Below are 26,259 nucleotides of genomic sequence, written 5' to 3'. Positions count from 1 at the left end.
CTGAAGGTTTCAGCCTTCTTGAATTCTAATGGTATTGGTTCCCTATCACTTCATCAATTGATTTCCATGTCGTCTTTCTGTCAATATGGTTCAGAGGTTAATCAACAATAAAATACTATTGACAGAACAAATGAAAATTTTGATGTGATTTCGTTGATTGGTTAATTCTTTGTATAGCGCCATCTTGACGAAGATAAGTGAAAAGGGACCCATGTCGAGCCAGAATTATCTCAAACAAAATCTAATCAGTGACCGCACCAGTATTTTAGACATCCCAACACCAACCATCGAAACCTTCATGCAGCTAAAAAAAATAAACACCCGTTACTACTTGCAGCACCAGAAATTCGAAGATATCCAGTTGCAATTCGTCACGTACACGACCCTCTTTTGTTCTATCCTAGTGCCTCCGTTGTAACACTGCGGCCGCAATATGAAACGTCAAGCGGTGAAATATCGCGTCATCGCTGGAAAGTCTCCCGATTCGACGTAGCGATTTCGCGTGAAATTCATCGCGCATCGATACATGATGCATTTTCCGTGTCGGTCCCCGGAGACAAACGCTATGTGGGTATCCGGTTAAGGTCAGTGCATGAAGTCATGCACTACTTTTTCCTACATGTACGGTTCGTTTCTGGGGATTGGAGTGTACTTTGATGTTTTTCTGGTATACAAGAAGTTTTTTATTCCGGTTAAGAGGTAGAATATCGAGTAAAAAACTAACGAAAGGAAAGATAAATAGGCTGAAAAAATAAATGATTTTATTGAATTGAAAATATGATAACAGCACTCATTTGGAGCAAGTGATAGTCCAAAGGAGCAACGTCTGGAGAATAAGGTGGATGGGGTTGGACTTTCCATTAAAACGTTTCTAAGTATGTCTTGACCACTTTCTCAACATGGGGTCGAGCATTGTCATACTGTAAAATCACTTCATCATGTCTCTCGTTGTATTGAGGCCGTTTGCCTGTCAATGCTCGGTTCAAATGCATTAATTGCGTTTGATAATGATCATCTATGATTATTTTAGTCGGTTTTAACATTTCATAATACACTACGCCGAGCTGGCCTACCAAATAATGTGCAAGACCTTGGACCGTTAATATTCGGTTTTACCGTCGACGTGGAAGCATGGCCGGGATATCCCTATGATTTTCCGCGCTTGAGATTATCGTAATGAACCTATTTTTCGTCTCCAGTCCCAATGCGATGCAGAAAACCCTTCCGTCTTTTCTTTGCAAGCAGCTATTCATAAGCAAACAGACGCCGTTCAATATCTCTCGATTTCAACTCGTATGGCACCCAATTTCCTTGTTTCTGAATCATTCCCATGACTTTCAAGCATTTTGAAATGGCTTGTTGCGTCACTCCTAATGATCCAGCCAAATCTTGTTGCGTTTGACACGAGTATTGATCAAGTAAAGCCTCCAATTCGGCATCATCGAAAACCTTCTCTCTTCCATCGCTGGTCTTCATCGTCAAAGTCACCGTTCTTTAAGCGTTGAAACCACTCTCGGCAACTTCCTCTTCTAATAGGTATTTGAGAGCATTCGATGAGCTCCAGCTGCAGATTTCTTCATATTGAAGCAGAAAATTAAACCTCCCGCATATGACGATAATTTGGCTCGTAAGAGCTGACAGGATTAATAGAAAATAACTTTATGATGCAGACACAAATCGACTAATATTTCGATGACGTTATGTTAACAAATACTTAAACTTATTGTGTGACATCTACGATATATTCATTTCGACTACCACTTACCGCTACAGTAATCTATTGCAAAACGGTGGAAGCAGAATTGTACACCTAATATCCATTTGCGAGAAATAACTAAAAATTACATATTTTCATGGACTTTCAATAGCCTGCAACTTTTCAACCGAGCTGAATTGGAAAAAAATTCAAACTGTTTTCTCTGACCTCAGGATTCTTCAGTTGAAATATAGGTATACCTGCAAGTCGAATATTCACCCTGTATCTATAAGCAAAACGTTGGCTATGCCCAAATTGATCGCCTGATATCAATGATCCAAACCTTAGAACATTAATAAAAGGAACGGAAATCGCCTTGTAAGAGATACATTTGTTTTGATACCAACATACGTCACTCCTTTTCTGACAGAACAACGAAATTATCAATTCATTCTCAAAAATAGTTTACAATACTCGTATAATACCAAACTGATAGTTTATGTTATTTATTCATAAAAATTCTTTCGTGTTTCAAAAGGGTCAATGTTTTTCTCAGTTTGATGATTTAGCTATTGTGAAGTTATGAAAAAGGATTCCTGATAAAGCATTCAACAATCAAATCAGGATTCTGCACGCCTATGACTCGCACATCGACTAGGTCGATTGTGATTGGTGACACTTAACTTCTATCTCTCTTGTATTCGGGATCGGGCACGAATGCTTAATTTCCGTTCCATCTATCTATATTCTGAATACTGTAATTTTAACCTGTATGAACACTTTTTGAAAGTGTGAAACTACACTCAATTGATAAAGAAAACCATATTTTGACCGAACCCCTTATAAAAACAATAAACCATATACCGGAACCAACCCGCCACGTGCCGGACCGACACCATCTCCAACGCCAACCTAACCTCACTCTTTTCAACACCGACAGAACAGCGAAACGTCATCGGTCTGCAGACAGTGGCGGGGTCCGAAACCCCGACGCGGGATCGATACGGTGAACGACGTCCTAATTGCAGATCGGAGTGGGTAAATGAATCGGCAAATTCAGTTTGTTAATTATTCCGTATCAATGCCGATTCATCCAGCGGGCAGGGCGGGAAGGAAGTGCTGACAAGCCGCCCGGTCCGCGCGTTAACCCAACTCTCGCAATTAACGGAATTGGGCGAGTGAGTGTTCGGAGCGACATTTTGCGAGCGGGACTTTCCGCGAGGTTGGGGGTCGGACCGATTTTATTGTCGGCCGGTCGGAAGAGGAGTTGTTGTTGTTGGGGAAAAATTGGTGGGAAGGATCAAGCGTCGTAGTCTGGGGCAGGAGTTCTTGAAATTTCAAGGTAACGGAACATCCACCAAATTTGAAAAATTACAAATCATCACTGTGAGGACCTCGCAAAATTAGCTGAAACTTTGCGAAAAAATACTATTCGATGCTGATCAAAAGTCTTAAGAGAGGTTACTACCACGTGGCTTTCTACGTATCAGTCAAATATTAGGTATCAATTCATTGCTACCCTGGCGCTCCTGCGATGATCAAACTCGTAGGAAACGTGTACGAAGTTGTACATTCACTTCAACTTCCTTTTTTTTACAAGCAAATAAGTAGAGGTCAGCACTGTGCGACGCCTTTCACCAAATTATAATTTCACTTCTTTTGCAATGATTTATTTTTGGTTTGTTTCTTTTCACGAATATTTTCAAAATATATCACAGCTTTATAAAAAGAACTTAGGTATCATCAATTTTCCTCCAGAAAACGAAAAGTTACAAAGACGTACAACTTTGCTTTATTGTGAAAAACTGGTTATATATTTATGATTCAAAGTATTGTCCATCGCTCGTTGAAAAATCTGGTCATCTTTTGAAATTATCCACTTCTTCATAAGACCGGAAGTCCGAGGGAGCAACGTCTGGAGAATACGAGGATTGGGGTAGGACTTCCCATTTCAACGTTTCCAAGTATGTCTTGTAACTTTCACAAGCATTGTCATGCTGAAAAATCACTTTATCATGTCTCCAATGCTCGGCTCAAACGCATTAATTGCGTTCGATAAAGATCGCCTGTGTTTGGTTCAGTCAAAACTCATAATACATTACGCCGAGCTGGTTCCTCCAAATACTCAGCATGACTTTGGAACCGTGAATATTCGGTTTGGCCTTCGACGTGGCAGAATGGACGGGATATCCTCCATGATTTTCTGCGCTTGAGATTATCGTAATGAACCCTTTTTTTGTCTCTAGTCACAAAGCGATGCAGAAATCCCTTCCGTCTTTGCCTAGCAAGCAGCTGTTCACAAGCAAACAAATGCCGTTCATCATCTCTCGGCTTCAACTCGTACGACACCCAATTTCCTTGTTTCTGAATCATTCTCATGACTTCCAGGCGTTTTGAAATGACTTGTTGCGCCACTCCCAATGATCCTGCCAATTTTTGTTGCGTTTAACACGAGTCTTGATCAAGTAATGCCTTCAATTCTGCATCTTCGAAAACCTCTCTTTCACCGCCATGCTAGTCTTCGACATAAAAATCACCATTCTTGCAGCGTTGAAACCACTCTCGGCACGTTCTTCCACTAACAGTGGCCTCACCATAGGTATTTGAAAGCATTCGATGAGTCACAGGTGCAGATTTCTTCATATTGAAACAGATAATTAAAACATCCCGCAAATAACCAAAATTTGGCTCGTTAGCTGACATAATAATAATAATAATATATATTCATCATCAAAGTTTACATATACATAAACATACATATATGAGGGACTAATGAATATTCAAAAAATGGAGAAAACCAAGTAAAATGGTTTTCTGTGAGTAAAATCACAAATATTACAAAATTTTACATTAGCCTTAATGTGTAGGTAAGTAGATGCAGAGTATCATTCCATTTTCGGTCTTTTCTCAATCCAGTGTGAATAGTCCAATTCAGGTTCAGTGTCGCAATTCGGTGATCCATATCCACATCCGTGTATTATGTCACAATTCGGGTAATGCTTAATAAGAATAACTTTATGATGCAGACACAAATCGACTAATATCTAAGTTTATTGAATGACATCTACTATCTATTTATTTCGACTACCACTTACCGCTTGAGCTATTTATTGTATGAATTCACGGCTTGGCTTGATATTCAAGCTACCTGTCCTCAAGCTCAAGTAGCTTGAGCTTGACTTGAAATCAACTCAAGTTCAAGTAAAGTAGTAGTTTTTAAATGTTAAGTCAAGCACTTAATGAATAAATACTTTACTTAACATTGAAAAACTACTACTTGACTTGAGCTTGAGGTGATTTCAAGTGAAGCTCAAGCTACTTAAGCTTGAGCCAAGTAGCTCAAATATCAGGCCAAGCCGTGAATCCCTAATCAATTGCAAAACGGTGGAAGCAGAGTTGTAAAACTAATGTTTCAACTAAAATTTAATGATTAATGTGTCTTCAATCAATAACAGAGTTTCAATTGAATCCGAACCTCCAAGGTGGATGATCAATTTCACCGCGACAAATAAACCAAAGAAATAAAAGCTACAATAAACTTCCAACGATACTTAATTAGCCTCGTAATTCATACATCACCATAAATCTCCACGAAATAACCGAAACTCGAAGAACTTGGCAATCACAACAGGGAGCTTATAAAGTTCCCACTCCGAAATAAAATCGAGTAAGACACAGGGAAAGATAAGTTGAACATCTCAGACTGCATAAGTTGAAAACTGCAACAGTAATGGTAGATCAAATCATATTATTGATTCTGCACCAAGAGAGCAGATGTTAAGAGTTGGCAGTGGTCCAGGCTCTCATTCGAAACTTGGGTTATAGGCAAACAGACTTTTATTCCCCACTAGGAACTTGCTACGAGATGCAGGAATAATTAAAACAATTTCGTCTGGAATATTTCCAGAGTTTTGAGAAACTTTAATTCCGCCCAGTTTTTCTTCCAATTATTTCGGAATTATAAAACAATGATCGCAGCCCCGTGATGAGGGAAAGTTTCATCTCTTTTTAGAGGGATGGCTTTGATTTATAATGAATGCAGAAGTACTTGTTGCGATTCCTGTTTTGATTCTGCTATAATGAATTTTAAATTATATACCTATTAGGTTTTGGCGAGGTGTTTTCTATCAATTTTAATGGTGCGCCTCTTTTAAAGGTATTTCGATGTTTCATCCTGAACCCACTGATGGAATTATCAATATGGCATTTCAGTGGTATCTATCATATAGACCTCCATAGAGGAGTATGGTAAATTTGCCTTGAAACAGTTGGCTCGTGTTCCAAGATGTGCCGTTCTGGCGAGAATTGCGCAGCGTGCGGTGCCATCTGTTGAGCAGCCTTGAGTCACCACAAAGCCATTAATTAACTCAACCATATCAGAAGAATATTTGAAGCGTATTATCGAAACAACGTCAATTTTTCATGTTTGATACTGGTTTGTGAAAGTGAATTCACATCTTGAAACCTGAACTGATCACATGCTTTTGTCTACAGGAATTTTAAATTCATTTGAACAGGCGTTAAGTTTATTCACCAAAATAAGTTTATTCGTGTGTTTGTAATCTTGTGCTAGTGGTTACAGAAAACATAAACATTTAGTTGAAAAGCTATCAAACGAGCATTGAAACGAACGTTTATCGAAATACATAACACTCAAAGAGAACAACCAGTGCAGAAAATAATTTCAGAGCTTTCAATTTTCATACGAGAACGAGAAAGCATAATGACCTTGGTCCTTGTGAATTGAATAATCAAATTGAAAAAATTGGATAAGATTTCTAGAAATATTCCCATTAGATACAAGAAGCATGAGCAATAATAATACAGTATCTGATATATCGCTAATCAAGTTATCAGTTATATCGAAAGAGTTCTTCTAGAGAAACAATTTGGCATATACAATCGACATTGGAATATATAAGGAGGATATATTATTCTCAATAACAACTACTATTAATAACCCATAATTCAATTTGCTTAATTGAGGGGGTATAAATAACTGATGAGGATGGCACCCTTACAACTCTGCATGTTGTCAAAACGTGCGTCAAATGCTAATTATAACATCTCTTTCACGAACGAGTTGTTCCACAAAGAAAACGAATTATTTCAAGTGGAATTATATCTCTTAGTTTTCATTGGAAAAACAGGTTGAGCTCATTAGAAAATTTAACCCATTCCGAAATCGGGTTATTATATAACAATAATGATAATGCCTATGTAAATTGTGTGGACGAGAGGTGAAGAGATGAAAAGAAGACACAGAGATCAACTGATCAACTCAGGCCAACCAGATCAACCATCGATATAGCCTCTTCTTATAAATATCTCAACCAGACATCGGGTGTAATCGCTGATTTCTGGTTCTGAGAGGAATACCTTTTTCACCTTTCTTCCTTATATTAGTAAAGTAGGATGTTCAAAATCGATAGCCATGTGCCTTGGGTTTAATCATCATATTTTTGAGATATTATCTTCTGAGTAGCGATCATAATAATGGATGGTGTGTTGAACGCAACTTCTGAAGGCTCTCATTGCTGTATTCAACCTTTAATCAAGAATAATATTGATTTATTGCTGATTGTATTCCCTCAGAGCCTCAAGCGTTGGCCTTCTACTTTAAAATTAAGTTAATATAAAAAGGAAAGTAATAAACGTGGAACCAAATGAATGTCAAAATACTACTTGTACTTTCAAGTTGATGTAGTTAATGTAGGTCACATTCAAATTGTTTATACAACAGTGATTTTTGTTATTTGAAATGTTACATTATGCCATTATGTATAGAAAATACCATCATTCAAATGACCAATATGACTTCTCCCTACATACTGCATTCTATCAACCCAATTTTCATCCCTTCTTCACTTGAAGTATACCATCAACACTACGTTCAATGTTGATTATTGATTGCTCAGTTGTTACTAGATTATATTATCCCTAAAGAAATAAATCATAAGGTGTTAAATCAATACCTAGGCGGATAATTAAATGGAGCTTTCCTTGAGATAATTTCATTATCAAATTTGTTTTTAATGAAATTCGATTCTTAGGGTCAACAGCAAAAAAAATTATTTCATATTTCTCTGTTTCAGTAGCCGTTGACTGTTACTCTCCGACCATTTTCTTTGATTGAATATGGACCAATCACTTCTCCAGCATGAATCTTCTCTGCACAAATGACATAAGAAATGTCAAAAAAATGGCACAGTGTTGCCATAATGAACATTTATTCTTATTATTATCAAATTGATAAGAGCCAAGGCTAATGCCTATAGGGGCTCAGAAAAATTTTAAAGAGTATCACTCCTATTGAAAAGATCGTTAGAAACAATCCAAACTATTGATTATCTTCAGGGTCTGAGGTCTAAATCTGGATGGACTATAGTCTTTTCTATCCTGAAGAATAATATACAAGTATACAAATTTATCAGAAAATCATCCTCACTATCAATCCTCAAAATCTCTTGTATCGCTCAATAGACTTCCATATCCATCAACAACAAAATGACCGCCGCCCCCCACACTGAAGTTTTGCTAAATACCCCCAATGGAAAGAGGTCAGGCAAAAAGGTGGAAACCGTATTTTCTTCAGAGCGCGCGGGAAAATCTCATCACGATCCCGAAAAGAGAAATTACATCATTATCCAGAAGTTTTTCAATTTGAATTTTCGGATTGCATCTCACGGCAGTTCTGCACTCCCGCTAGTGAAGATCCTGTCATTTTATATTCATGACAGAAGGCTCTGCTCATAGATTCTGGATATTGAATGGGAGAGGGGGGATCTGGCTACCGATGAATTCGAGAGACGCTAATTCGAATTTGTGTGAATTTTTCTCGAGCTCGATAGGGTGACTCGATTTGGGTAATTTTAACATAACCTTACCTAACCTAACATTTTTGAATGGATTGTTTATTTGTTTATTCACAAAATTCTCGTATTCAAACCAATTCCTCAAATATAAAGTTTTCAATCATACCAGCGGACCCAAGAGAAAAAAATTGGCTTCTGTTTGGATATCATGAAAATAAAAATAAAAAAATCTAAATTCGAAATTTGTTATTTTATTTCGTAATTGTAATTGACATATTGAATTTCATATCGAAACTAAATCTGGTAACTCTTTGAGCGTTCGTTTTCTTATCATATCGCGCTGTCATGTCGTCACAACAGTAATTCTAGAATTTCGAACCTGGAATGGTTTCAAATGATAAAATTCGACTCACTGATAACTAATTCGTCCTCAAATTCGATTATTTCTATCCATTCGGCCATCAATATACGCAACCTTTCAAAATGAATGACCTAGCAATTTGAAATTTGCCGGTTTTATTCTGTGATGGAAATAATCCGACTAGGGGTTCCGTAAATACTTGGCGAGGCGTTCTGGAGTATATTTTGGAGGTGCACCTTCTCTCTGATGTGAGGATCGCGTTGTTTCATCCTAGACTCACTGACAGAATCAACAATTTTGTCACTTCATGGCTATTCGAAAATTTTTGTTTCTATTAATTTCGAAATCCCACGTTCAACCAAGATGGAAATGCACACATGGATGTAGAATGACAATTTGAAAAAAAACTGGCAATATGTTTTACCTTTTTCCATATTTCCGTAAAATTTCTAAAATATTTGCATCAAATACTTGCCTCATAAATATAAAAACGGCAAAAAAGGTTCAGCCAAATAAGTTACTCTGCTCTGAAGACAAATGAGTATTTATTTTCACTGATTTTCAAGTATCTTAAGTTTTTCTTGTCAAAGACTATAAATTTCATATGAATCAATTTTTCATTCCTCACGCCGTTTTTATAGAACTTTCAAGTGCTGTTGCGATCTTACTATATTTCTTATACTATAGTTTCATCTGGGAAACAAACTGAGAATAATTTGGAAAATGAAGGTTTTTTCAGTAAAAGCTTTTATATTGCAGAGTCTGCTATCTAAGCTGGTGTTACTTTTGAGCTGCAATCTTGACGATTACCAAGTAAAAACTAGAAAAAGACAAGAACTGCAACAATACACTCTTTAACAACTCATTTAACTTGTTAGAGTTCACTACAAAAATGGTTAAATTGCGGTCACAGTTTGCAAAACTAAAGTCCTATTGGGTCGTCGAAAGCACCTTATCAGCCGGCAATATTGAAACTGGTGGTAAAATTTGAGCTGTTGGGACAAGTTAGTGATGTTAAAAATCAAAATAGTGTGCGTCAATCAAGACCAACTGAAAATATTCAAGCTGCGTCATGTAGTGTTCACAAAAACGCAGATTTTTCGATTCTTCCTCAATCTCAGGAATTTGGTACTCCACAAACAACATTACACCGTAGTTTGCATAGATTTGGTTCTTAAGTCTTCAAGTCTTCTTAAGAACTCTAGCCAGTCGATCACTATAGCATTGTCGAATCTTCGCTGATTGGATCCTGGAAATGCATCAAAGTGATGCAGATTTTCATCGAAAAATTATCCTCACCTGGAAGGCTACGTTAATAACCAGAATTGTTGGTTGGAAGATCCGAAATCTATCCATCCTCAACGTCTCACTGCTTGGTGGGCTGGTGGTGTAATTGGAACTTACTCATTCGAAAATAAGGTTGGTTCAACTGTTACGGTGAATGAATTTTGCTACCAAGCAATGATCGCTTCGATCAAGATGGCGCCACACAAACAACAAAACATAAGCATAAGCAATGTTGCAACAAAGGTTTCCTGGCCGTGTGATTTCTCGGAGATCACAATTGGCCACCGAGATCTTCTGATTTAACACCTTTATATTGGTTTCCTTGGAAGTCTCTAGGAATATAAGATCTATCCTAATGCTTCACTATCGATGCAAGTGTTGAAAGATGAAATTCATTGAGTAGTCGAGGACACAAATGTGTGAATTGGTCCTGGAAATTTTCATGGAAAAAATAAGACACAATAAGACAATTTTCCCATCGTTATGGTCATACCTTTCTCTTCACAATTAAATAAACATCCATCAATTTCTCCTGAAATATAGTCGTTTTTTTTGTCGAATATCAAAATAATAAAAAAGAAAGATAAATAGGCGATAAATATAAAGACCAAAGACGGTTTGGATTCAATTGGATCTGAAAACTCCGCGACAGGACCCACGAAAGCCCAACCTACTCATTATTCTCATCACTCTTTTCTGAATGAGAAAAATTTCATCAGCACCAGACGAACTGCCCCAAAAAATAATTCCATATGCCAGCACAGACTGGAAACTAGCAAAGTAGAATATCCTGAGATCGAAAACCAATCGGAGAAAGAGACGTGGAAAGAAAAAATATGGTTGCAAAGCTAGGTCTGCATTTCAACAGAAACGCCGTAAAAAGAACAGGTTACGACTTAAACAAAAGAGGAAGAAAAAGAACAAGAAGAAATTAGAAGTTCATAGAAAGAGCACTCAAAAAAATAATAAATAAACTGAAGTAATACAAAATATTTGATGAAGATAATCGACTGCCTTAACACCTACGATTTCCCCACCAACTCTCAACAAATCTTTCCATTCTACAATCCAAAAAACCACACGATCCTCCTCATCCACCTGCCACCGGATCCCGATCCATCTCTCCCTCAACTTATTTTTACACGGCGATTCCTAAAATACCCATCGACTCTCCATCCAGCCGGCCGAGGTGAACTCTTCAGGTGAGGAAGGATATCGTCCGAGTTGGCGGGCGCCCGCGCGATCTAGCTCTCGGGGTTGCCTCCCCTTAGTGGCCGCACGCCTGGCGTCAGTATCGCAGGCTAGCAGCTCGAGGGGTGAAACGAGACGCGCTCGCACCACCGCCTGATCCGTCACTCCGTACCCCGGATTCGAAAAAGTTCGCGCGCTGCGTCTATATTCGATATATACGTCTGACGGTATATACGCGTCCGACCGATTTTTTCGCCAAAACGGATTTTTTTTTCGATTTTTCCAAGTGACATGTTTAAGTGGAGATGCTGTGAGATGAGACCGGTGGTTTGGTTCATTATTGTTGCGATGTGGCAGCGTGTGGTTGCACAGGACGGGATGGATGAGGAGACTGAAACAGGTGATTTTTTTTTAGGGTAGTTTGGTGTGGCGCCTTTTTGTGTTTTTTTTTCGAGTATTTTTGATGCTTGAATAAATCATGGGGTATACTGCAGAAACGATGAAAATAAGCTTATTTGCCCCAAAGTCTTCGTGAAGGATTAACCACATATAAAGTTTTTCTTTTTCGGTTTTTGTATTTCAGATTATACTCAATTGGTGAAGGCTTTTACATTGATCCTATAGTTGATGTAGAGCCACCCATTACCAATTGACCTCCATAAGTCTTGCTCTAATGAATGGTCCTCTGTTTAAAACATTTTTCTCCTTTTGGGTTCTTCAATAAGGTTTTCTTTCAAGTTTCTCTGCCTCCCATATATTTTTCATATCGAATGGAATAATTCATGGTTCTAGCCCACTCAATGGAATTGAGATAGAAAAAATCAGGTTGTACCTATTATTATCGCCCTCTGAGCGGTGAATTTTATCATTTTTTTTGGATCGAATAATTTTTTACTTCAAGAAATATCGGATTTGAGAAGGTGCCCCTTTCCGCTTAGGAGTTTTGGTTGAAACCTTAAGCATATCTTGGCAAAATTCTACCCAAAAAGTTTTGTGAGGAGCTCTAGGAAATACAATTTAAAAGAACATAGGAGCAATGGAAATCCTAGATTTGTAGATCCTCGGCGAATCATTTACTCCTTTTACCCATGAACCTTACTGAAATATTATTCAACTTGAATTCTTCGTTTTTCATAAAACTACCTACAGATCTTATTAGGAAGATGATCAATTCTACATAACTGTTACAACGTCTTTGTGTTCCTGTTGTGATATACCTAATCCTATGGCTATGCCTTCATTGCTGTTTTCCATTATGATCATATGTTTCACTCAAAACTTGCCTCAAATGGTATTGGTTCGTTTTCTGCATCTATATTTGAAGTTCTGGCACTCTGAGTCATATGTAAGAATCGGTCGAAGGGTTTTTGCAGAGAAGCTATAATTTACAACTTCTGTAGTTTATATCATGAACATATACTTAACTAACTACTTTTAGTCTTTTCAATTTTATAAACTTTTTGCAATTTTTCAATAATTCCTTTTCAAAATATTCTTGGGTACTTGTATTTCTTCATTCTCCAGTTCTTCTGTCCTTTGCGTTTCCTTTCCTGTATTCAATTCTTTTCAAATAGACATTCATCAACTAAACATCATGTGATGCTAAAGGTCTCACAGCAGATTTGTTAATCATAGTTATAAAATTCAACACTTCTTAATAGTGATCCAGTTGGTTTTCACCTGATGTTCTGCCTACATCTGGGGTAGGCATCGTCAGATGTGTCTAAATGTGTACTTGATAATGTTGAAGATTCATAGGGTATAAAAAATGCTTCTCAAGGAATAATATCAGATCGAATTGAAATGGTAACTTCTTCTTCTTTCGAGTTCCATCCTGTCTTAGTAAAAATGTTCGAATATACCAATTCAAATAGCTTCATCGACTTTTGTATATTTGAATATCTATACAAAAGTCTCTTTTCAGTAATAACTTTTATGAGAGCCTAATCCACATGAAAGATTTGATTTTGGAACTGGCATGGGGTATTGAAAGGATAATATTTTTACGTTTTTACCTTTAGAAATTTGGTTGTCGATAGGGTATTTATATATGAATGTTGTAACAAAGACTTTCTGCTATCCGACATGGATCCTTGTAGTTCAACAAAAACATTTCTGTAAATCCAAAGTCAGGCTACCAAAATTTGTATCTGATCTCAGAATATGGAATAAGGAACGATGGAATTCAACATGTGCATGAAATATAATTTACTGAATATAAGATACCTTGATGTAAAGGAAATTGTATTCGGAAATTGAACCTGATGGGTGGAATATATTGTATCCTAATGGCCGTTTGAATGGTCAGTGCGGCAGATAAATGAGGTTCTACTATACGTGATCGATTATGTCTTTACTTAATAAAAATTTAATATATTTGAAGGAAAGAATAAATTTCAATTAAAACGAGATATATTTACAGTAATTGTACTGTGGATTGAAGAGTTCAAAATATTGACTTAAATAGGTTATATTGAAGCAAAACAACTTATAATAATTTAAAACTCAGCGGTACAAAACTAACTCAACTAACTACAAAACTAACTCAACTAACTACCTGAATTGAATAAGTATATAATAACCTATTGAACGATTAACCTGGTCATTAACAAAATAACTAATGTAAATTAATGTACTAACTATTTAACAAAAATTTATTATTGTAGTCATTTACTAATTCAATGGACTGATATTCTATCTACGGCACTTAGCGATTAATTCAGTAACTATCTATCCCAGATATATATTTGTTGGAGGTCTCATAGATGCCTGAAACTCATGCATGAAAGTGTCAAATTTTTCTCCGTTTTGTAATATGCAGTAACTATTGGATTGAATTATGTCTTACTAACAAATTAACCGATTTACTCACTGAAACACTAACCTGACTCAGAAAATAACTATGTGAACTTGAGAGCTGGGTTAACCATTTTCATGTCCACGGGATTTTTACGTCAGCATTTGAAAAAACTTTCAGCCATTCATGATAATCGCCATATACTACAGGCTCACTTCATGATAATTCGCTTTTTCATTCATTCAACTAATTGACTAACTAACTTAAAAATTCATACAACTAGCTTACTTTCCAACAAATTCACCGATTTTTCTTTAATGAATCAGGTTGAGATCCAGTGATATTTCATAGAGGCTTAGAAAAGTCTCGCTATGTTGAGATAAATACTCAAGCTAACTAACTTAACGTAATAACCATATAATAACCTACTAACTGATTGAGCTATTTCTTTTCAAATTGGTCAATAATCTGAATAACGAATTCACTATGTTGATTTATTAATTAACCTACTCACTCACTGATCCAAACAACTAACTTATTTTTAAACCAGGTTACTAACTACACTAACTATAAACTAATTCTGATAAGCCTGATTTGAGCTTCTGTGAGGTAATTATTGGATTAGAAGAATCAGTTCAAATATAACCAAGCTATATATTTTTTAAGCGAATATTTTGTTTATGTGTGGATATTCAGAACTTTATCAAGTTGACATTATTTAAATGTTCATGACTTGTACTTCGCTGTGTGAAAATTGGTGAGAATCCATGAAAATGTTTTGTCTTCTCAAGGTTGAATTCTTCAACCTGAGAGTGCCTCAAACTTCACGACAACGGATGAATAGACTTCAAGATAGTTATGTTGAAATTTTCGATAGTTAGGAAAGTAGGTTTTCGATCACCGTCACCAGCAAATGATTTAGCGTATTTATTAATTCATGAAGATTTTTGAGAAAATATTTAGTTTCAACAACATAACCTGACGTCATTCAATAAGATTATGTAGGTGATAACCTAGGTGATAACAGCCCCTAATAAAAGGGAAAATTAGTAGCTGACTCTCATCTCTAGTTAGCAAAGAGATTTATGCTCACTCATAACGCAATAAAAAATTCACTTGAAATTTCTAGTAACGGCTAATGTCTTCCTTTTGAGGCCTGCAGAAAAATAAATTACTTATATTTATATTGTTTAGTGTGAAGTTTCTCTTTGAGCCTCTTGCGTAAAAATATTCAACCAAGAAACCTCATTCGAAAGGCGTTCTCAAACAGTTAAATTGATACAGAAGCAGGAAGGATCTTTTCCTGAGCTCGCCTAAGTATCTCGCTTTATTAAAATTCTCCACAACGAAGGACGGAATAAAGAGAACGACTTATATTTCACTAATTGTGTGAGCTAAATGAAATTAAATGAAAGGCCAGCACGCGTATAAATTAGAGGTTTAGAGAGAATTCGAGAGCTGTTTGGATTTTAGATTTCCGACGAGATTTCGGTATTTGCTCGTATGTGAATTCTGTTGAAATTGGGTTTTCTCCGCTAGGTTGAATTTGATCTCTTTTTTTTTTCGTTTGTTATGGTTTTTCCCTTTCAATCAGGCACGTTTTCCTTGAACGTATGTATGCTCTCGGAAATTGTGTTGTCTTGTTGTGTTGTTTATCTGTTTATTTTGCAGGTTTGAAATGTACAGTGCATCCCATTTTGGGTGAGACAGCCAGGTTTCTCGCTTGTTATTTAAGATAGAGCCTTGCGGTTTTCACGTTCCTGTCCTACTTTTTCGTGAAACTCAAGTTGGTCTAATCAGATTCTGTCTAAGTTTTTCCGTTCAAAAGATACAGGGTGATTTTGGAGATTTATACTTTTCGGACCCCTTCTTTATCTCCGAAATTATAAGAAATAATGCTGAGCTGAAAACTACGTCTGAATCAGAATTCTGCGTAGAATCCAGTGGCGTACTCAATATTTTTTTTCGGGGTAAGGTTTTGAAGATTCAACACAAACCTATATTTTTTTAATGGAACACCCTATATATCATTACTTCGTTGAAATTGTTATTTTTTTCCCTTCAAAATGATATATGATACTATGTAGGTAGGATGTTCAGAAATGTTAAAAAAAACACTAAAACGTCAAATAATGATGATTTTTTTGTAAATGGGCCATGAATTTTCTATGTTTCAATAAGAGGATTATTACTTTCGATTTTTAAAAATAGTAGGTCATTGATGACACAAACATCCTTGTTGTTATTATGGCTACTATGCATTTGGGAGCATTGTTTTATCAAGTAGGCATTGGAGGGGAAAAACCAATCTGATCTAGCTGTCATCGCTATAAATTATTGTAATTATTATTGATTCTTCTTTTCTATGGGAAATCCATTGCCCATTAACAAAAAATCATCATTATTTGATGTTTTAGTGTTTTTTCAACATTTCTGAACATCCTACCTACATATTGTCATATATCATTTTGAAGGGAAAAAAATTACGAATTCAACGAAGTAATGATACACATAGTGTTCCATTTAAAAAAACATAAGTTTGTGTTGAATCTTCTAAACCATACCCCGAAAAAAAATAATGAGTACGCCACTGTATTCTACGCAGAATTCTGATTCAGAAGTAGTTTTTACCTCAGCATTATTTCTAATAACTTCGGAGATAAAGGAGGGGTCCGAAAAGTATCAATTTCCAAAATCACCCTGTATCTCTTGAACGGAAACAGTTGTGCAAAATCTGATCAGACCAACTTGAGTTTCACAAAAAAGTAGGACAGGAACGTGAAAACCGCAAGGCTCTATCTTAAATAACAAGCGAGAAACCTGGCTGTCTCACCCAAAATGGGATGCTCTGTACTTTTGAGTTTGCACTTTCCATAAATCTTCTTTGGAAAAAAATTCAAATCCATAAAGTAACGACTTTGTTACACACTTCGTAAATTGTGTGTTATGTATTTCTCATTATTTTTCTTTTTATTGTATTTTTTCATTTGTCAGCATCACCGAAATTCAGTTCCAGGTAGTAATTAGGGATTCACGGCTTGGCTTGATTCTCAAGCTCCAGTCATGTAGAAGTTTTTCAATCTCAAGCCAAGACAAGTATTTATTTATCAAGTACTTGAATCATATCAAGCTACTCGATTTTTAGCAGTTTTATTGCGTAGTGTCACATCGATAAAAAATGATGAAATGAGAAGGAACCTCGCAAAAAACACTTTTATTTATTGAACTTATTGTATCGAAGAACCGAAAATATCAACTTCATTTGAAATAGAAATATAAATTGAATCCCTTTAAATTATAAAAATAAAAATTAATGAAAAAATAAAGTTTCTTAATATTGAGAAACTTTGTTTGATTTCATAATTTACCATCCAGGATCTAAGATACATGAGGCATCTCATATATTTGTCGCCTTACCTATTGCGGGTTTTTGTAAGAGCAGCTCTGGAAAATTGTCTTTCAACAGGAGCTGAAGATGCTGACGTTGATAAAAAAACTTTGGCGACTTTGGCCAAGTTCAGAAAAGTTATTTATAATACAAGTGCAGAAGGCATTGATATTCTTCCACGAGTTCAAAATTCAAAAACGAGCCACGAAGTGGCGAGTTTTGGAATGAACGAGTGGTAGAATGAGCCTTCTGTACGAGTATTATACATTATTTTCTCTAATTCATTGCATTTTCATTGAAATTAATGAAATATTTCCATAAATATATTTTAGTGATTTTTGCATTGAAAAATGTTGGTTGGCAGAACTGATTTCTTTAAGGCAAATTGATGAATTGACAGATAAAGCCGTGGCGGAAAGTTCGGAGTACCAACATAGAATAATAAAATATAACCATGAAAACTGTGCGTTTCTATTCTCGCACGATTTTGTTCTACAAGATGTGGAATAACCACAGAATTAGAGAAAGTTATTTATGAAACTACCAAAATCTACCAATATATTCCATAGAAATGTAAGATAACTACTAATAAAGTCACTGGAGAATGCTTCAGTCTCTCGGCGCTCGAGAAATATCCTTAGTTAGTCTAAGTGCGTACGAGATTGCAGAAATATATGCAGTGCGACGCGTGCATATCAAGCTCAAGTGATATCAAGTAGCTTGGTATTAAGTCGAGCAATGAATATCTGAAATCAAGTCAAGTCAAGCTCAAGTATGTAATTTTTCACGAGCTTGATTTTCAAGTCAAGAAGTTGGTTGAAATGTCAATCTACTTAGCTTGATGAATCACTAATAGTAATGTCAAGGAATGATATGAATCTGATGGATTCATATTATATAAATCATTGAATTAATCGAATTTGAAAAACCTTTTTTCAATGTCTCCAACCTTCTAGCACTAAAATATCATGCAACTCTATTTTGTAAACATTCGAATCGAATGAAACGAAATGATATTAAACCCATCAACCTCCAAGACGAAAGTATGTCATTTACCTACTAAAAGCAATTTAAAAATATCAATTTTCTGTTCGAATGCATGCGAGCTTCTCAGTCAGTTGACAGTTTGTAATGAAGCATCTGTTCTGGCTACGTTGCGCTGAACAAATATAGAGGAAACCCAAAGGTATTCAAACTTCTTTTGTGTCACCGAATATTTCTTAAAATATCTCAGAACTAATTCATCAACTACTAGATAGCACGTGTACAATGATTTTATCGCGCTCTGTAGATCTTATCGTGAAGGATACAAATTGCTGATAAGTTGATTCATTAACTTTACTTAGGAATTAGAATATTTACTAGTGTTTTATGTGACTGAACCAGAAAAGGGGAAATAGAAAGAATCATTCGTTGAGTTTCGTAAACATGGTAATAAGAATTTTTTTTGTGATTGTGAAAATGGAAATTTGCATTTGGATATAAGGGTAGAACTTAATGTAGAATGAATAACCAGATAAATGGAAAATCCAAGAAGAATATCGGAAAAATTGCCAAATATCTCCAAGATCACAAAACAGAGTAGATATTATGTAAATAGTTTTGAAGAAAAATTTTGTCAAACAATTACTCTTCAACCGATGAGTCAATTACAAAAAAATTTCTATAAACGTTCGAACATTTCGCTCAGGTTCCTCAAATTGCATAATACCTTCTTTTGTTCAGGAATTATGTTGTCATTTCAATAATTGGAAAATATGTCTTTGATCGACCTCACGAATTTTCAATACCTCAGAATCCATCAGATTTCACCGAATTTTCGTGTGTATCTGAAATTGTCAATACTTCTCTAAATAATTTTTACAAGGAAAAAACACTGCTCTCATTTGTTTTATTTCGGAGAATATTTCAAATTCAAAAATTTGTTGAAAAAAAAGCAACTTATGTATGAGAAAAGTATACAACCTTATCGAAAACGACAAGGAGCTTATCGCTCTAGGCTACTTGATTTAATTAATTAATTTTCCAAAAGTTTATTAATTATTTATTTTTCTATTTCAGTATCGTAATGAGTTCATTATAGTTCTGAAAACAGTACTGTAATGAACTCATTACAGCATCGTTTCCAGTTATATTTTTCGTTTTGTGGTTGATTATACTGACTTCCAATCCTATCAAATTTCAACAAATGTCAATAATTGTCAATATAATATAATTTGGGTATAGGGGAATGATTTGCAATATCATTCGCAATTTATCTTAATTATGGTGGTGTTAAATCGATTTCGTCAAACAAAATTCACGAATTTAATGCGTAATTGTAAATTATTTTGAAATTCGAAACGTACGATTCAAATTCCGTAATCTGCCAATTTTCGCAACAGTCACACCAACTGGCAAGATACAATACAAAAGTCACTAGGATATATGATCTGAATTTTTCATTTAATTTCGACAATATTTCATAAAGCTTGACTGAAATAGAGAAAATATCATATAATACTCGTTGCAGAAGGCAATTCCAACACTCATTCGTTTGAATTTCGTATTCGTGTTGGAATGGGAGCCCATTCTGCAACTTGTTTTAGAATATACTATTACTTCAAAATTTCATAGGTTATAATCTCAAGCTAGGAGAATCAATGTGCCATAAACACCGACTTTGTACCAAATTTATGCTTGCTTATAATGATATAATTACGAATGAACTCATTATAGGCAATACAAAATCATAGAAATTATCGAATACTCGAAAAAAAAAATATATAATGATGTGTAGATAAACCAGAAGCGTAATGAAAAATAAGTGGCCAACATTAATTCACATTCTTTACTTTCGAACATTCAGGTAGTAAAGTCGTCATTTTAATCCACCCTGATTACAACATATGGAGGAATTTGTACGTCACGCACTTCGCCAATGGAGGCCAACCCCAAATGTGTAGGAATTAGGTCAAACACTCAAATTTAATCTACACGCGAGTCTCTCTGCTGGGTTTATTTTGCTGTTTTGGATTTTCGTTGATAATTAGTCGTGTTGGAGAATTTTTCAGCTTGAAATGATTGTCTAAATTAATTACAGAGTATGGTGCGATGAACACGATCGAACCAGTATGATAAAGCGTTTAAAAAAAAAAAAAAATAGTATTTGGGAGAATACTGGTTATATTCGAATACTAGAATGATTATTTGATTCAAGTCCATCGATTCCTAAGAAGTATTTGCCTGAATATTATTTCAATATTACATGGAAGAAATTCCACCATTTTTTCTATGTATATAGATTTTATAATTGTTCCAATCTAAATATGTCAACATCAACATACACCGAATTTTGTTTTAACCAATTTAATTCAGCTGTTTTTCCGATCAACTATGGTTTTGAAGTGACTCTGTCTGCTCGCAGATGGCGCTGTGCACTTTCGCACCACACTACTTCGATAGTGTCACCTCTCCACGATAGTGAGAGGGGGTGTGTCTTCTGCAGAGATCGCTCGAACTGATGAGTTCATCAACGATCTCAGGACGAAACAACAAACCCCTGGGAGAAGGCACATGTCGTAATTTGGCTCGAGAAAAATACGTCAAAGTTTCTCGTCTGCCAGAGTGCACACTAATTATATCTGTTTAATTTTGAGAATTTTTATACTATTTTACTAATATTGCACACTCACAAAAGTGGAGTTGTCGGAACCTAAATTTTGCGTTCTGTTATTCTAATTTGTATGAAATCAAACCATATAGGTCTTCATTGCAAAAGACAAAATTCTGAAAATCAACGAAAATCAAGAATAAATTAAACAAATTCCACTCCAAACTACTGAACCATGCAGCTTATGTCTCAGATCTGGCCCCAATTGATAACGGGTTTTTGCTGACCTCAAAAGAATGATTTTGACGGGATATAAAGGGTGTTTTTTTAGAGCTATAGAAATTTAAATTGCAATAAAACAACGATGGATTATTCGATTCACATGAATTTTATTGAGCCGCAAGATAATCTTGTGGCATTACATTTTAAATATGATTTCTGGCATATGACCGCCACGGCTGGCTCGGATGTAGTCCAATCTGGACGTCCAATTTTCGATGACTTTTTTCAGCATTTGTGGCCGTATATCGGCAATAACACGGCGAATGTTGCCTTCCAAATGGTCGAGGGTTTGTGGCTTATCCGCATAGACCAATGACTTTACATAGCCCCACAGAAAGTAGTCTAGCGGTGTTAAATCACAAGATCTTGGAGACCAATTCATAGGTCCAAAACGTGAAATTAGGCGGTCACCCAACGTGTCTTTCAATAAATCGATTGTGGCACGAGCTGTGTGACATATTGCGGCGTCTTGTTGGAACCACAGCTCCTGGACATCACGGTTGTTCAATTCAGGAATGAAAAAGTTAGTAATCATGGCTCTATACCGATCACCATTGACTGTAACGTTCTGGCCATCATCGTTTTTGAAGAAGTACGGACCAATAATCCCACCAGCCCATAAAGCGCACCAAACAGTCAGTTTTTCTGGATGTAACGATGCTTCGACATACACTCGAGGATTAGCTTCACTCCAAATGCGGCAGTTTTGTTTGTTGACGTAGTTTGTTGGAGGATTTTGTCGACGATAAAATGGACGTAGTGCGCGATACGTATTCCGCACAGAACCATTATTTTCGAAATAAAATCGCACTATTTGTAAGCGTTGTTCAGGCGTGAGTCTATTCATGAGTTAATTCCAAACCAAACTGAGAATAAATAACTTGACAGCTGTTAAATCGGTCGCCATCTTGAACAGTAATGCCAACTTAAAGTTATATACCTCGAAAAAAAATTTGGCTCTAATGAAGAAATGATTGCCAATCACTTTTTGAGTGAAGTGTTTGTTCTGCAATATGGGGTTCTACCTTCTGAGCATTGTTCTCTCATAAATCATATGAGGAATTTCTGAACCTCATAACAGAAACATGAATGTCATTCAGCAACGGTTCGGCACAAGTGAGCAAAGTTCATAACGTAAAGTCATCGTCTTTAGAATTTGCAACAACGACCCTCTGAGTTACGTCGATAAAACTCACTTGTACTTTGAGGTCGATCTGACTTTCACAAGAAGCGATTAGTACCCATTATTTACGGTTGGCCAGGGCTTGTAGCTTGACGTTAACAAATTGTTGAATACATAACGTCAGGTGGAGCTACCATTACTATCGCAGGGTCATGTTTCGTATTTTTATTTGAATTGGTAGAACGGTATACGAAAATTATATTTACAGAGTAATTTCATTTTATATCTAGCCGGGTATCAGTTGGAACTTTTCTACCCGTGATAATAGGTTATGGGCATTGGATCATCTGGTCAGTTGGTTTACAGTGCTCTTTCTAGATGAATTTTCAATACGATGATTTATAGTTATGTGCATGGCTTGTCGTAATGAAATTCGAGCTAGTTAACGATTTCAGATTTGTGGTTGAAGATAAATTTGATTGATGCAGTAGGTAACGTGAACTACAGCGATACACAGTTCCCCAATTAGTGATTCAAGAAACTAATCTATGTTAATGTACTTTGTGCCTATTAAGTATCGAGGTTTATTCAGAAATTCAAATGCTTCATGCTTGATGAGAACAACTTTTGATAATTATTAATATTAAATGGTAATATTGATAATAATTTATCAATAATGAATTGAGTAATTATTTACTTTATCCCATACTGCTCTGGAGGAGATTAAATCTTCCAGAGTTACCAATTTTATGATGTAGATTATGAATCCGAAGTAAACCAACTCTGATCGCCGTTTGTCAAGAATTAATTCTAACCTAACCTAACATAGTATGTGTTAGGTTAGATTAAAAATGATATTTGATGATTGTGAAGTGAACTGGATGGATATTCGTGTATTTTTTTTTGTAGAATTCATTTCTGAAAAAAGGCGATCAGAGTTTATTAACTTCAGACTTAACCTAACTTATGTTTGGTTACTTATTAGGTTATTGATGGTTATCAAGTGACTTTGGTGAAAATTTGTTTATTTTTTTCCTGTATTTTTCCGTAGAGCACTTTAACCCAACTCCTGTTCCCTCAACTATTTTCAGTTTTCTTTGAATAAAAATAATAAGATCAGTACCTATCGTTGAAATAATATGACATGACTTTACGTCATGATAAAGATATTTAAGGCCATTGGAAATATATCAAAATATATGGGGTGATCCATTAAAAAAGTCACCCATTTGTTGAATTTTTCTTGAGCGCATTCTGTATATATAAAGGATGTTTTTTTAGAGCTATAGAACTTCAAATTGCAATGAAACAACGATGGATTATTCTATTGACATGAATTTTATTTATCCGCAAGATAATCTTGTGGCATTACATTTCAAATATGATTTCTGGCATATGACCGCCACATCTGGCTCGGATGTAGTCCAATCTGGACGTCCAATTTTCGATGACTTTTTCCAACATTTGTGACCGTATATCGGCAATAACACGGCGAATGTTGTTTTCCAAATGGTCAAGAGTTTGTGGCTTATCCGCATAGACCAATGACTTTACATAGCCCCACAGAAAGTAGTCTAGCAGTGTTAAATCACAAGATCTTGGAGGCCAATTCATAGGTCCAAAATGTGAAATTAGGCGGTCAACAAACGTGTCTTTCAATAAATCGATAGTGACACGAGCTGTGTGACATGTTGCGCCGTCTTGTTGGCACTACAGCTCAAAGACATCATGGTTGTTCAATTCAGGATTAAAAAACTAATAATCATGGCTGTATACCGATCACCATTGACTGTAACGTTCTGGCCATCATCGTTTTTGAAGAAGTACGGACCAATGATTCCACCAGGCCATAAAGCGCACCAAACAGTCAGATTTTCTAGATGTAACGGTGTTTCGACATACACTTGAGGATAAGCTTCACTCCAAATGCGGCAGTTTTGTTTTCGACTTAGCCATTCAACCAGAAGTGCGCTTCATCGCTAAACAAAATAAAATGTAGTGCGCGATACGTATTCCGCACAGAACCATTATTTACGAAATGAAATTGCACTATTTGCAAGCGTTGTTCAGGCGTGAGTCTCTCCATAATGAATTGCCAAACCAAATTGAGAATAATTCACTTGACAGCTGTTGAATCGGTCGTCATCTTGAACAGTTATGTCAACTTAAAGTTATATACCTCGAAAAAAAACACCCTTTATAAAAAGTAAGTGCTTAGGTGTCTGTTTGACAGCTACAGAATCGTGACGCACTATTGCAGGACCCTGTATAGGAATTCTTATCTTCTTATCCGCGATTCCTGCCTTCAATATTCATAGATCGTCTTATGGAGCTAAGAAGATCAGAACGGTTCAACAATAAATTTCAATACCAAATTTGATGCTTCTGAGTAAAGCTTTTTCAATGCCACGCGAATTTTTCCATTCGATTCTAATGATTCTAATAAAAAATATAAACAGTTGAAAAATTATTGTCCCGAAATATTTCAAAGGTGTGGAATCATTTTCAATTGAAATATGCATAAGATCAACCATAATCAGAATGAAGCTCCTCACAACTGATTGACCAGAGATTGGTCTCATTTCCTCTCTCCATCGTTTGAGACTCCTCGGGTTTAGATACTTACTATCCTCTTTATGTGATATAGGGTTGAAGACAAAGCCATTGGTTCCCTCTATGGCCAGTTAAGGAACGTGACTAGGGTTTAATGGTTTTTGGGAATGCCATATCGTTAACGTCACCTTGGAAAATTGGGAAAACTTCGTTCTCTTGGGTGGAACTGAGATAAATGAGGTAAGGTGTCAGGACTTAATCTGTATCAAGGAGGAAAGGGGAAAGAAAAATTGAAACAGATGGAGCGGAGAGTAGACAGCACTATTCTATAATGTTTATTCGATATACGATCGTTAAGTCGAATGAGAATGAATGATCTGAGTAGAATCGTACGGTATGTTGGGAATTTCACTCTTTTTTTTCGGGGTGTTTCGAAAAAACAACTGAATTCAAATGAATTCTTTGAAATGGGAATTATTCTTAATTCGATGTTGATTATTCATGGTTTCTTACGTTAATTTTTGTTATTTAGTATTGTATTCAATCCCATTATTTATTTTTTTATTGAGGTCAGGTTATGAGGGTAGATATTAATTCATTATGGCTACACGTGAAATTCCTACTGTGAATTTTGTTCGTGTCTTTCGATAATTCAAAGAATGTTTGATAAAATATCTTACATCACAGTCTGTGTGACAGATTTTTTGGAGTGATCTGTGATTTTGTTCGACTATATATTTTGTAGTTATTTCAACCGTAATCTTATTTAAGCTTCATCAAACGAAGTCAAGTATGCCTCTTCTTCGTTGGTTTCGTTATATAACAGAAATATTTCTACAGATTATCAATACTTTTCCTTCTAATATGGATTTGTTTCTATTCTTTGTGTGAGGTGACTGACAACAAGAAATAAACTTTGAACACCAAGATAGGAAGAAACATTGTTATTATGTTGAAGAGTGAATATTTTCGAACCAACATGAAAATCAAAGTGTCAAAGTACCGTACAATTTCATAAGTTGACATTGACTACCCCATAGGGTAGTCAATGTCAACTTAAGGTGTAGAAATCATAATTTCTACATCTTAATATTGTGACTTCGCCTGAACTCAAGCGACGCAACTGTTCAGTTCAAATTCCGATTTATACTGCTTAAATGTTCGATATATAACA

The 26,259-nt window shown here is 35.7% G+C and overlaps 1 protein-coding gene across 1 annotated transcript in view; it reads left to right on the top strand.

The window, feature by feature from the left end:
- The first annotated feature begins 11,337 nt into the window (after nt 1-11,337).
- The window catches only part of LOC123680036 (nephrin-like), a 410,663-nt gene continuing 395,741 nt past the window's right edge, over nt 11,338-26,259 (top strand). The window contains exon 1 of the mRNA XM_045617684.1: nt 11,338-11,750. Within this exon, the coding sequence (XP_045473640.1) occupies nt 11,642-11,750 (109 nt within the window). The 5' untranslated portion in view covers nt 11,338-11,641. The remainder of the gene's footprint in view (nt 11,751-26,259) is intronic.

This window comes from Harmonia axyridis, chromosome 1 (genome assembly GCF_914767665.1).
Source record: "Harmonia axyridis chromosome 1, icHarAxyr1.1, whole genome shotgun sequence".
Taxonomy (NCBI): Eukaryota; Metazoa; Arthropoda; class Insecta; order Coleoptera; family Coccinellidae; genus Harmonia; species Harmonia axyridis.
This window is presented reverse-complemented; position numbering and strand designations above follow the sequence as displayed.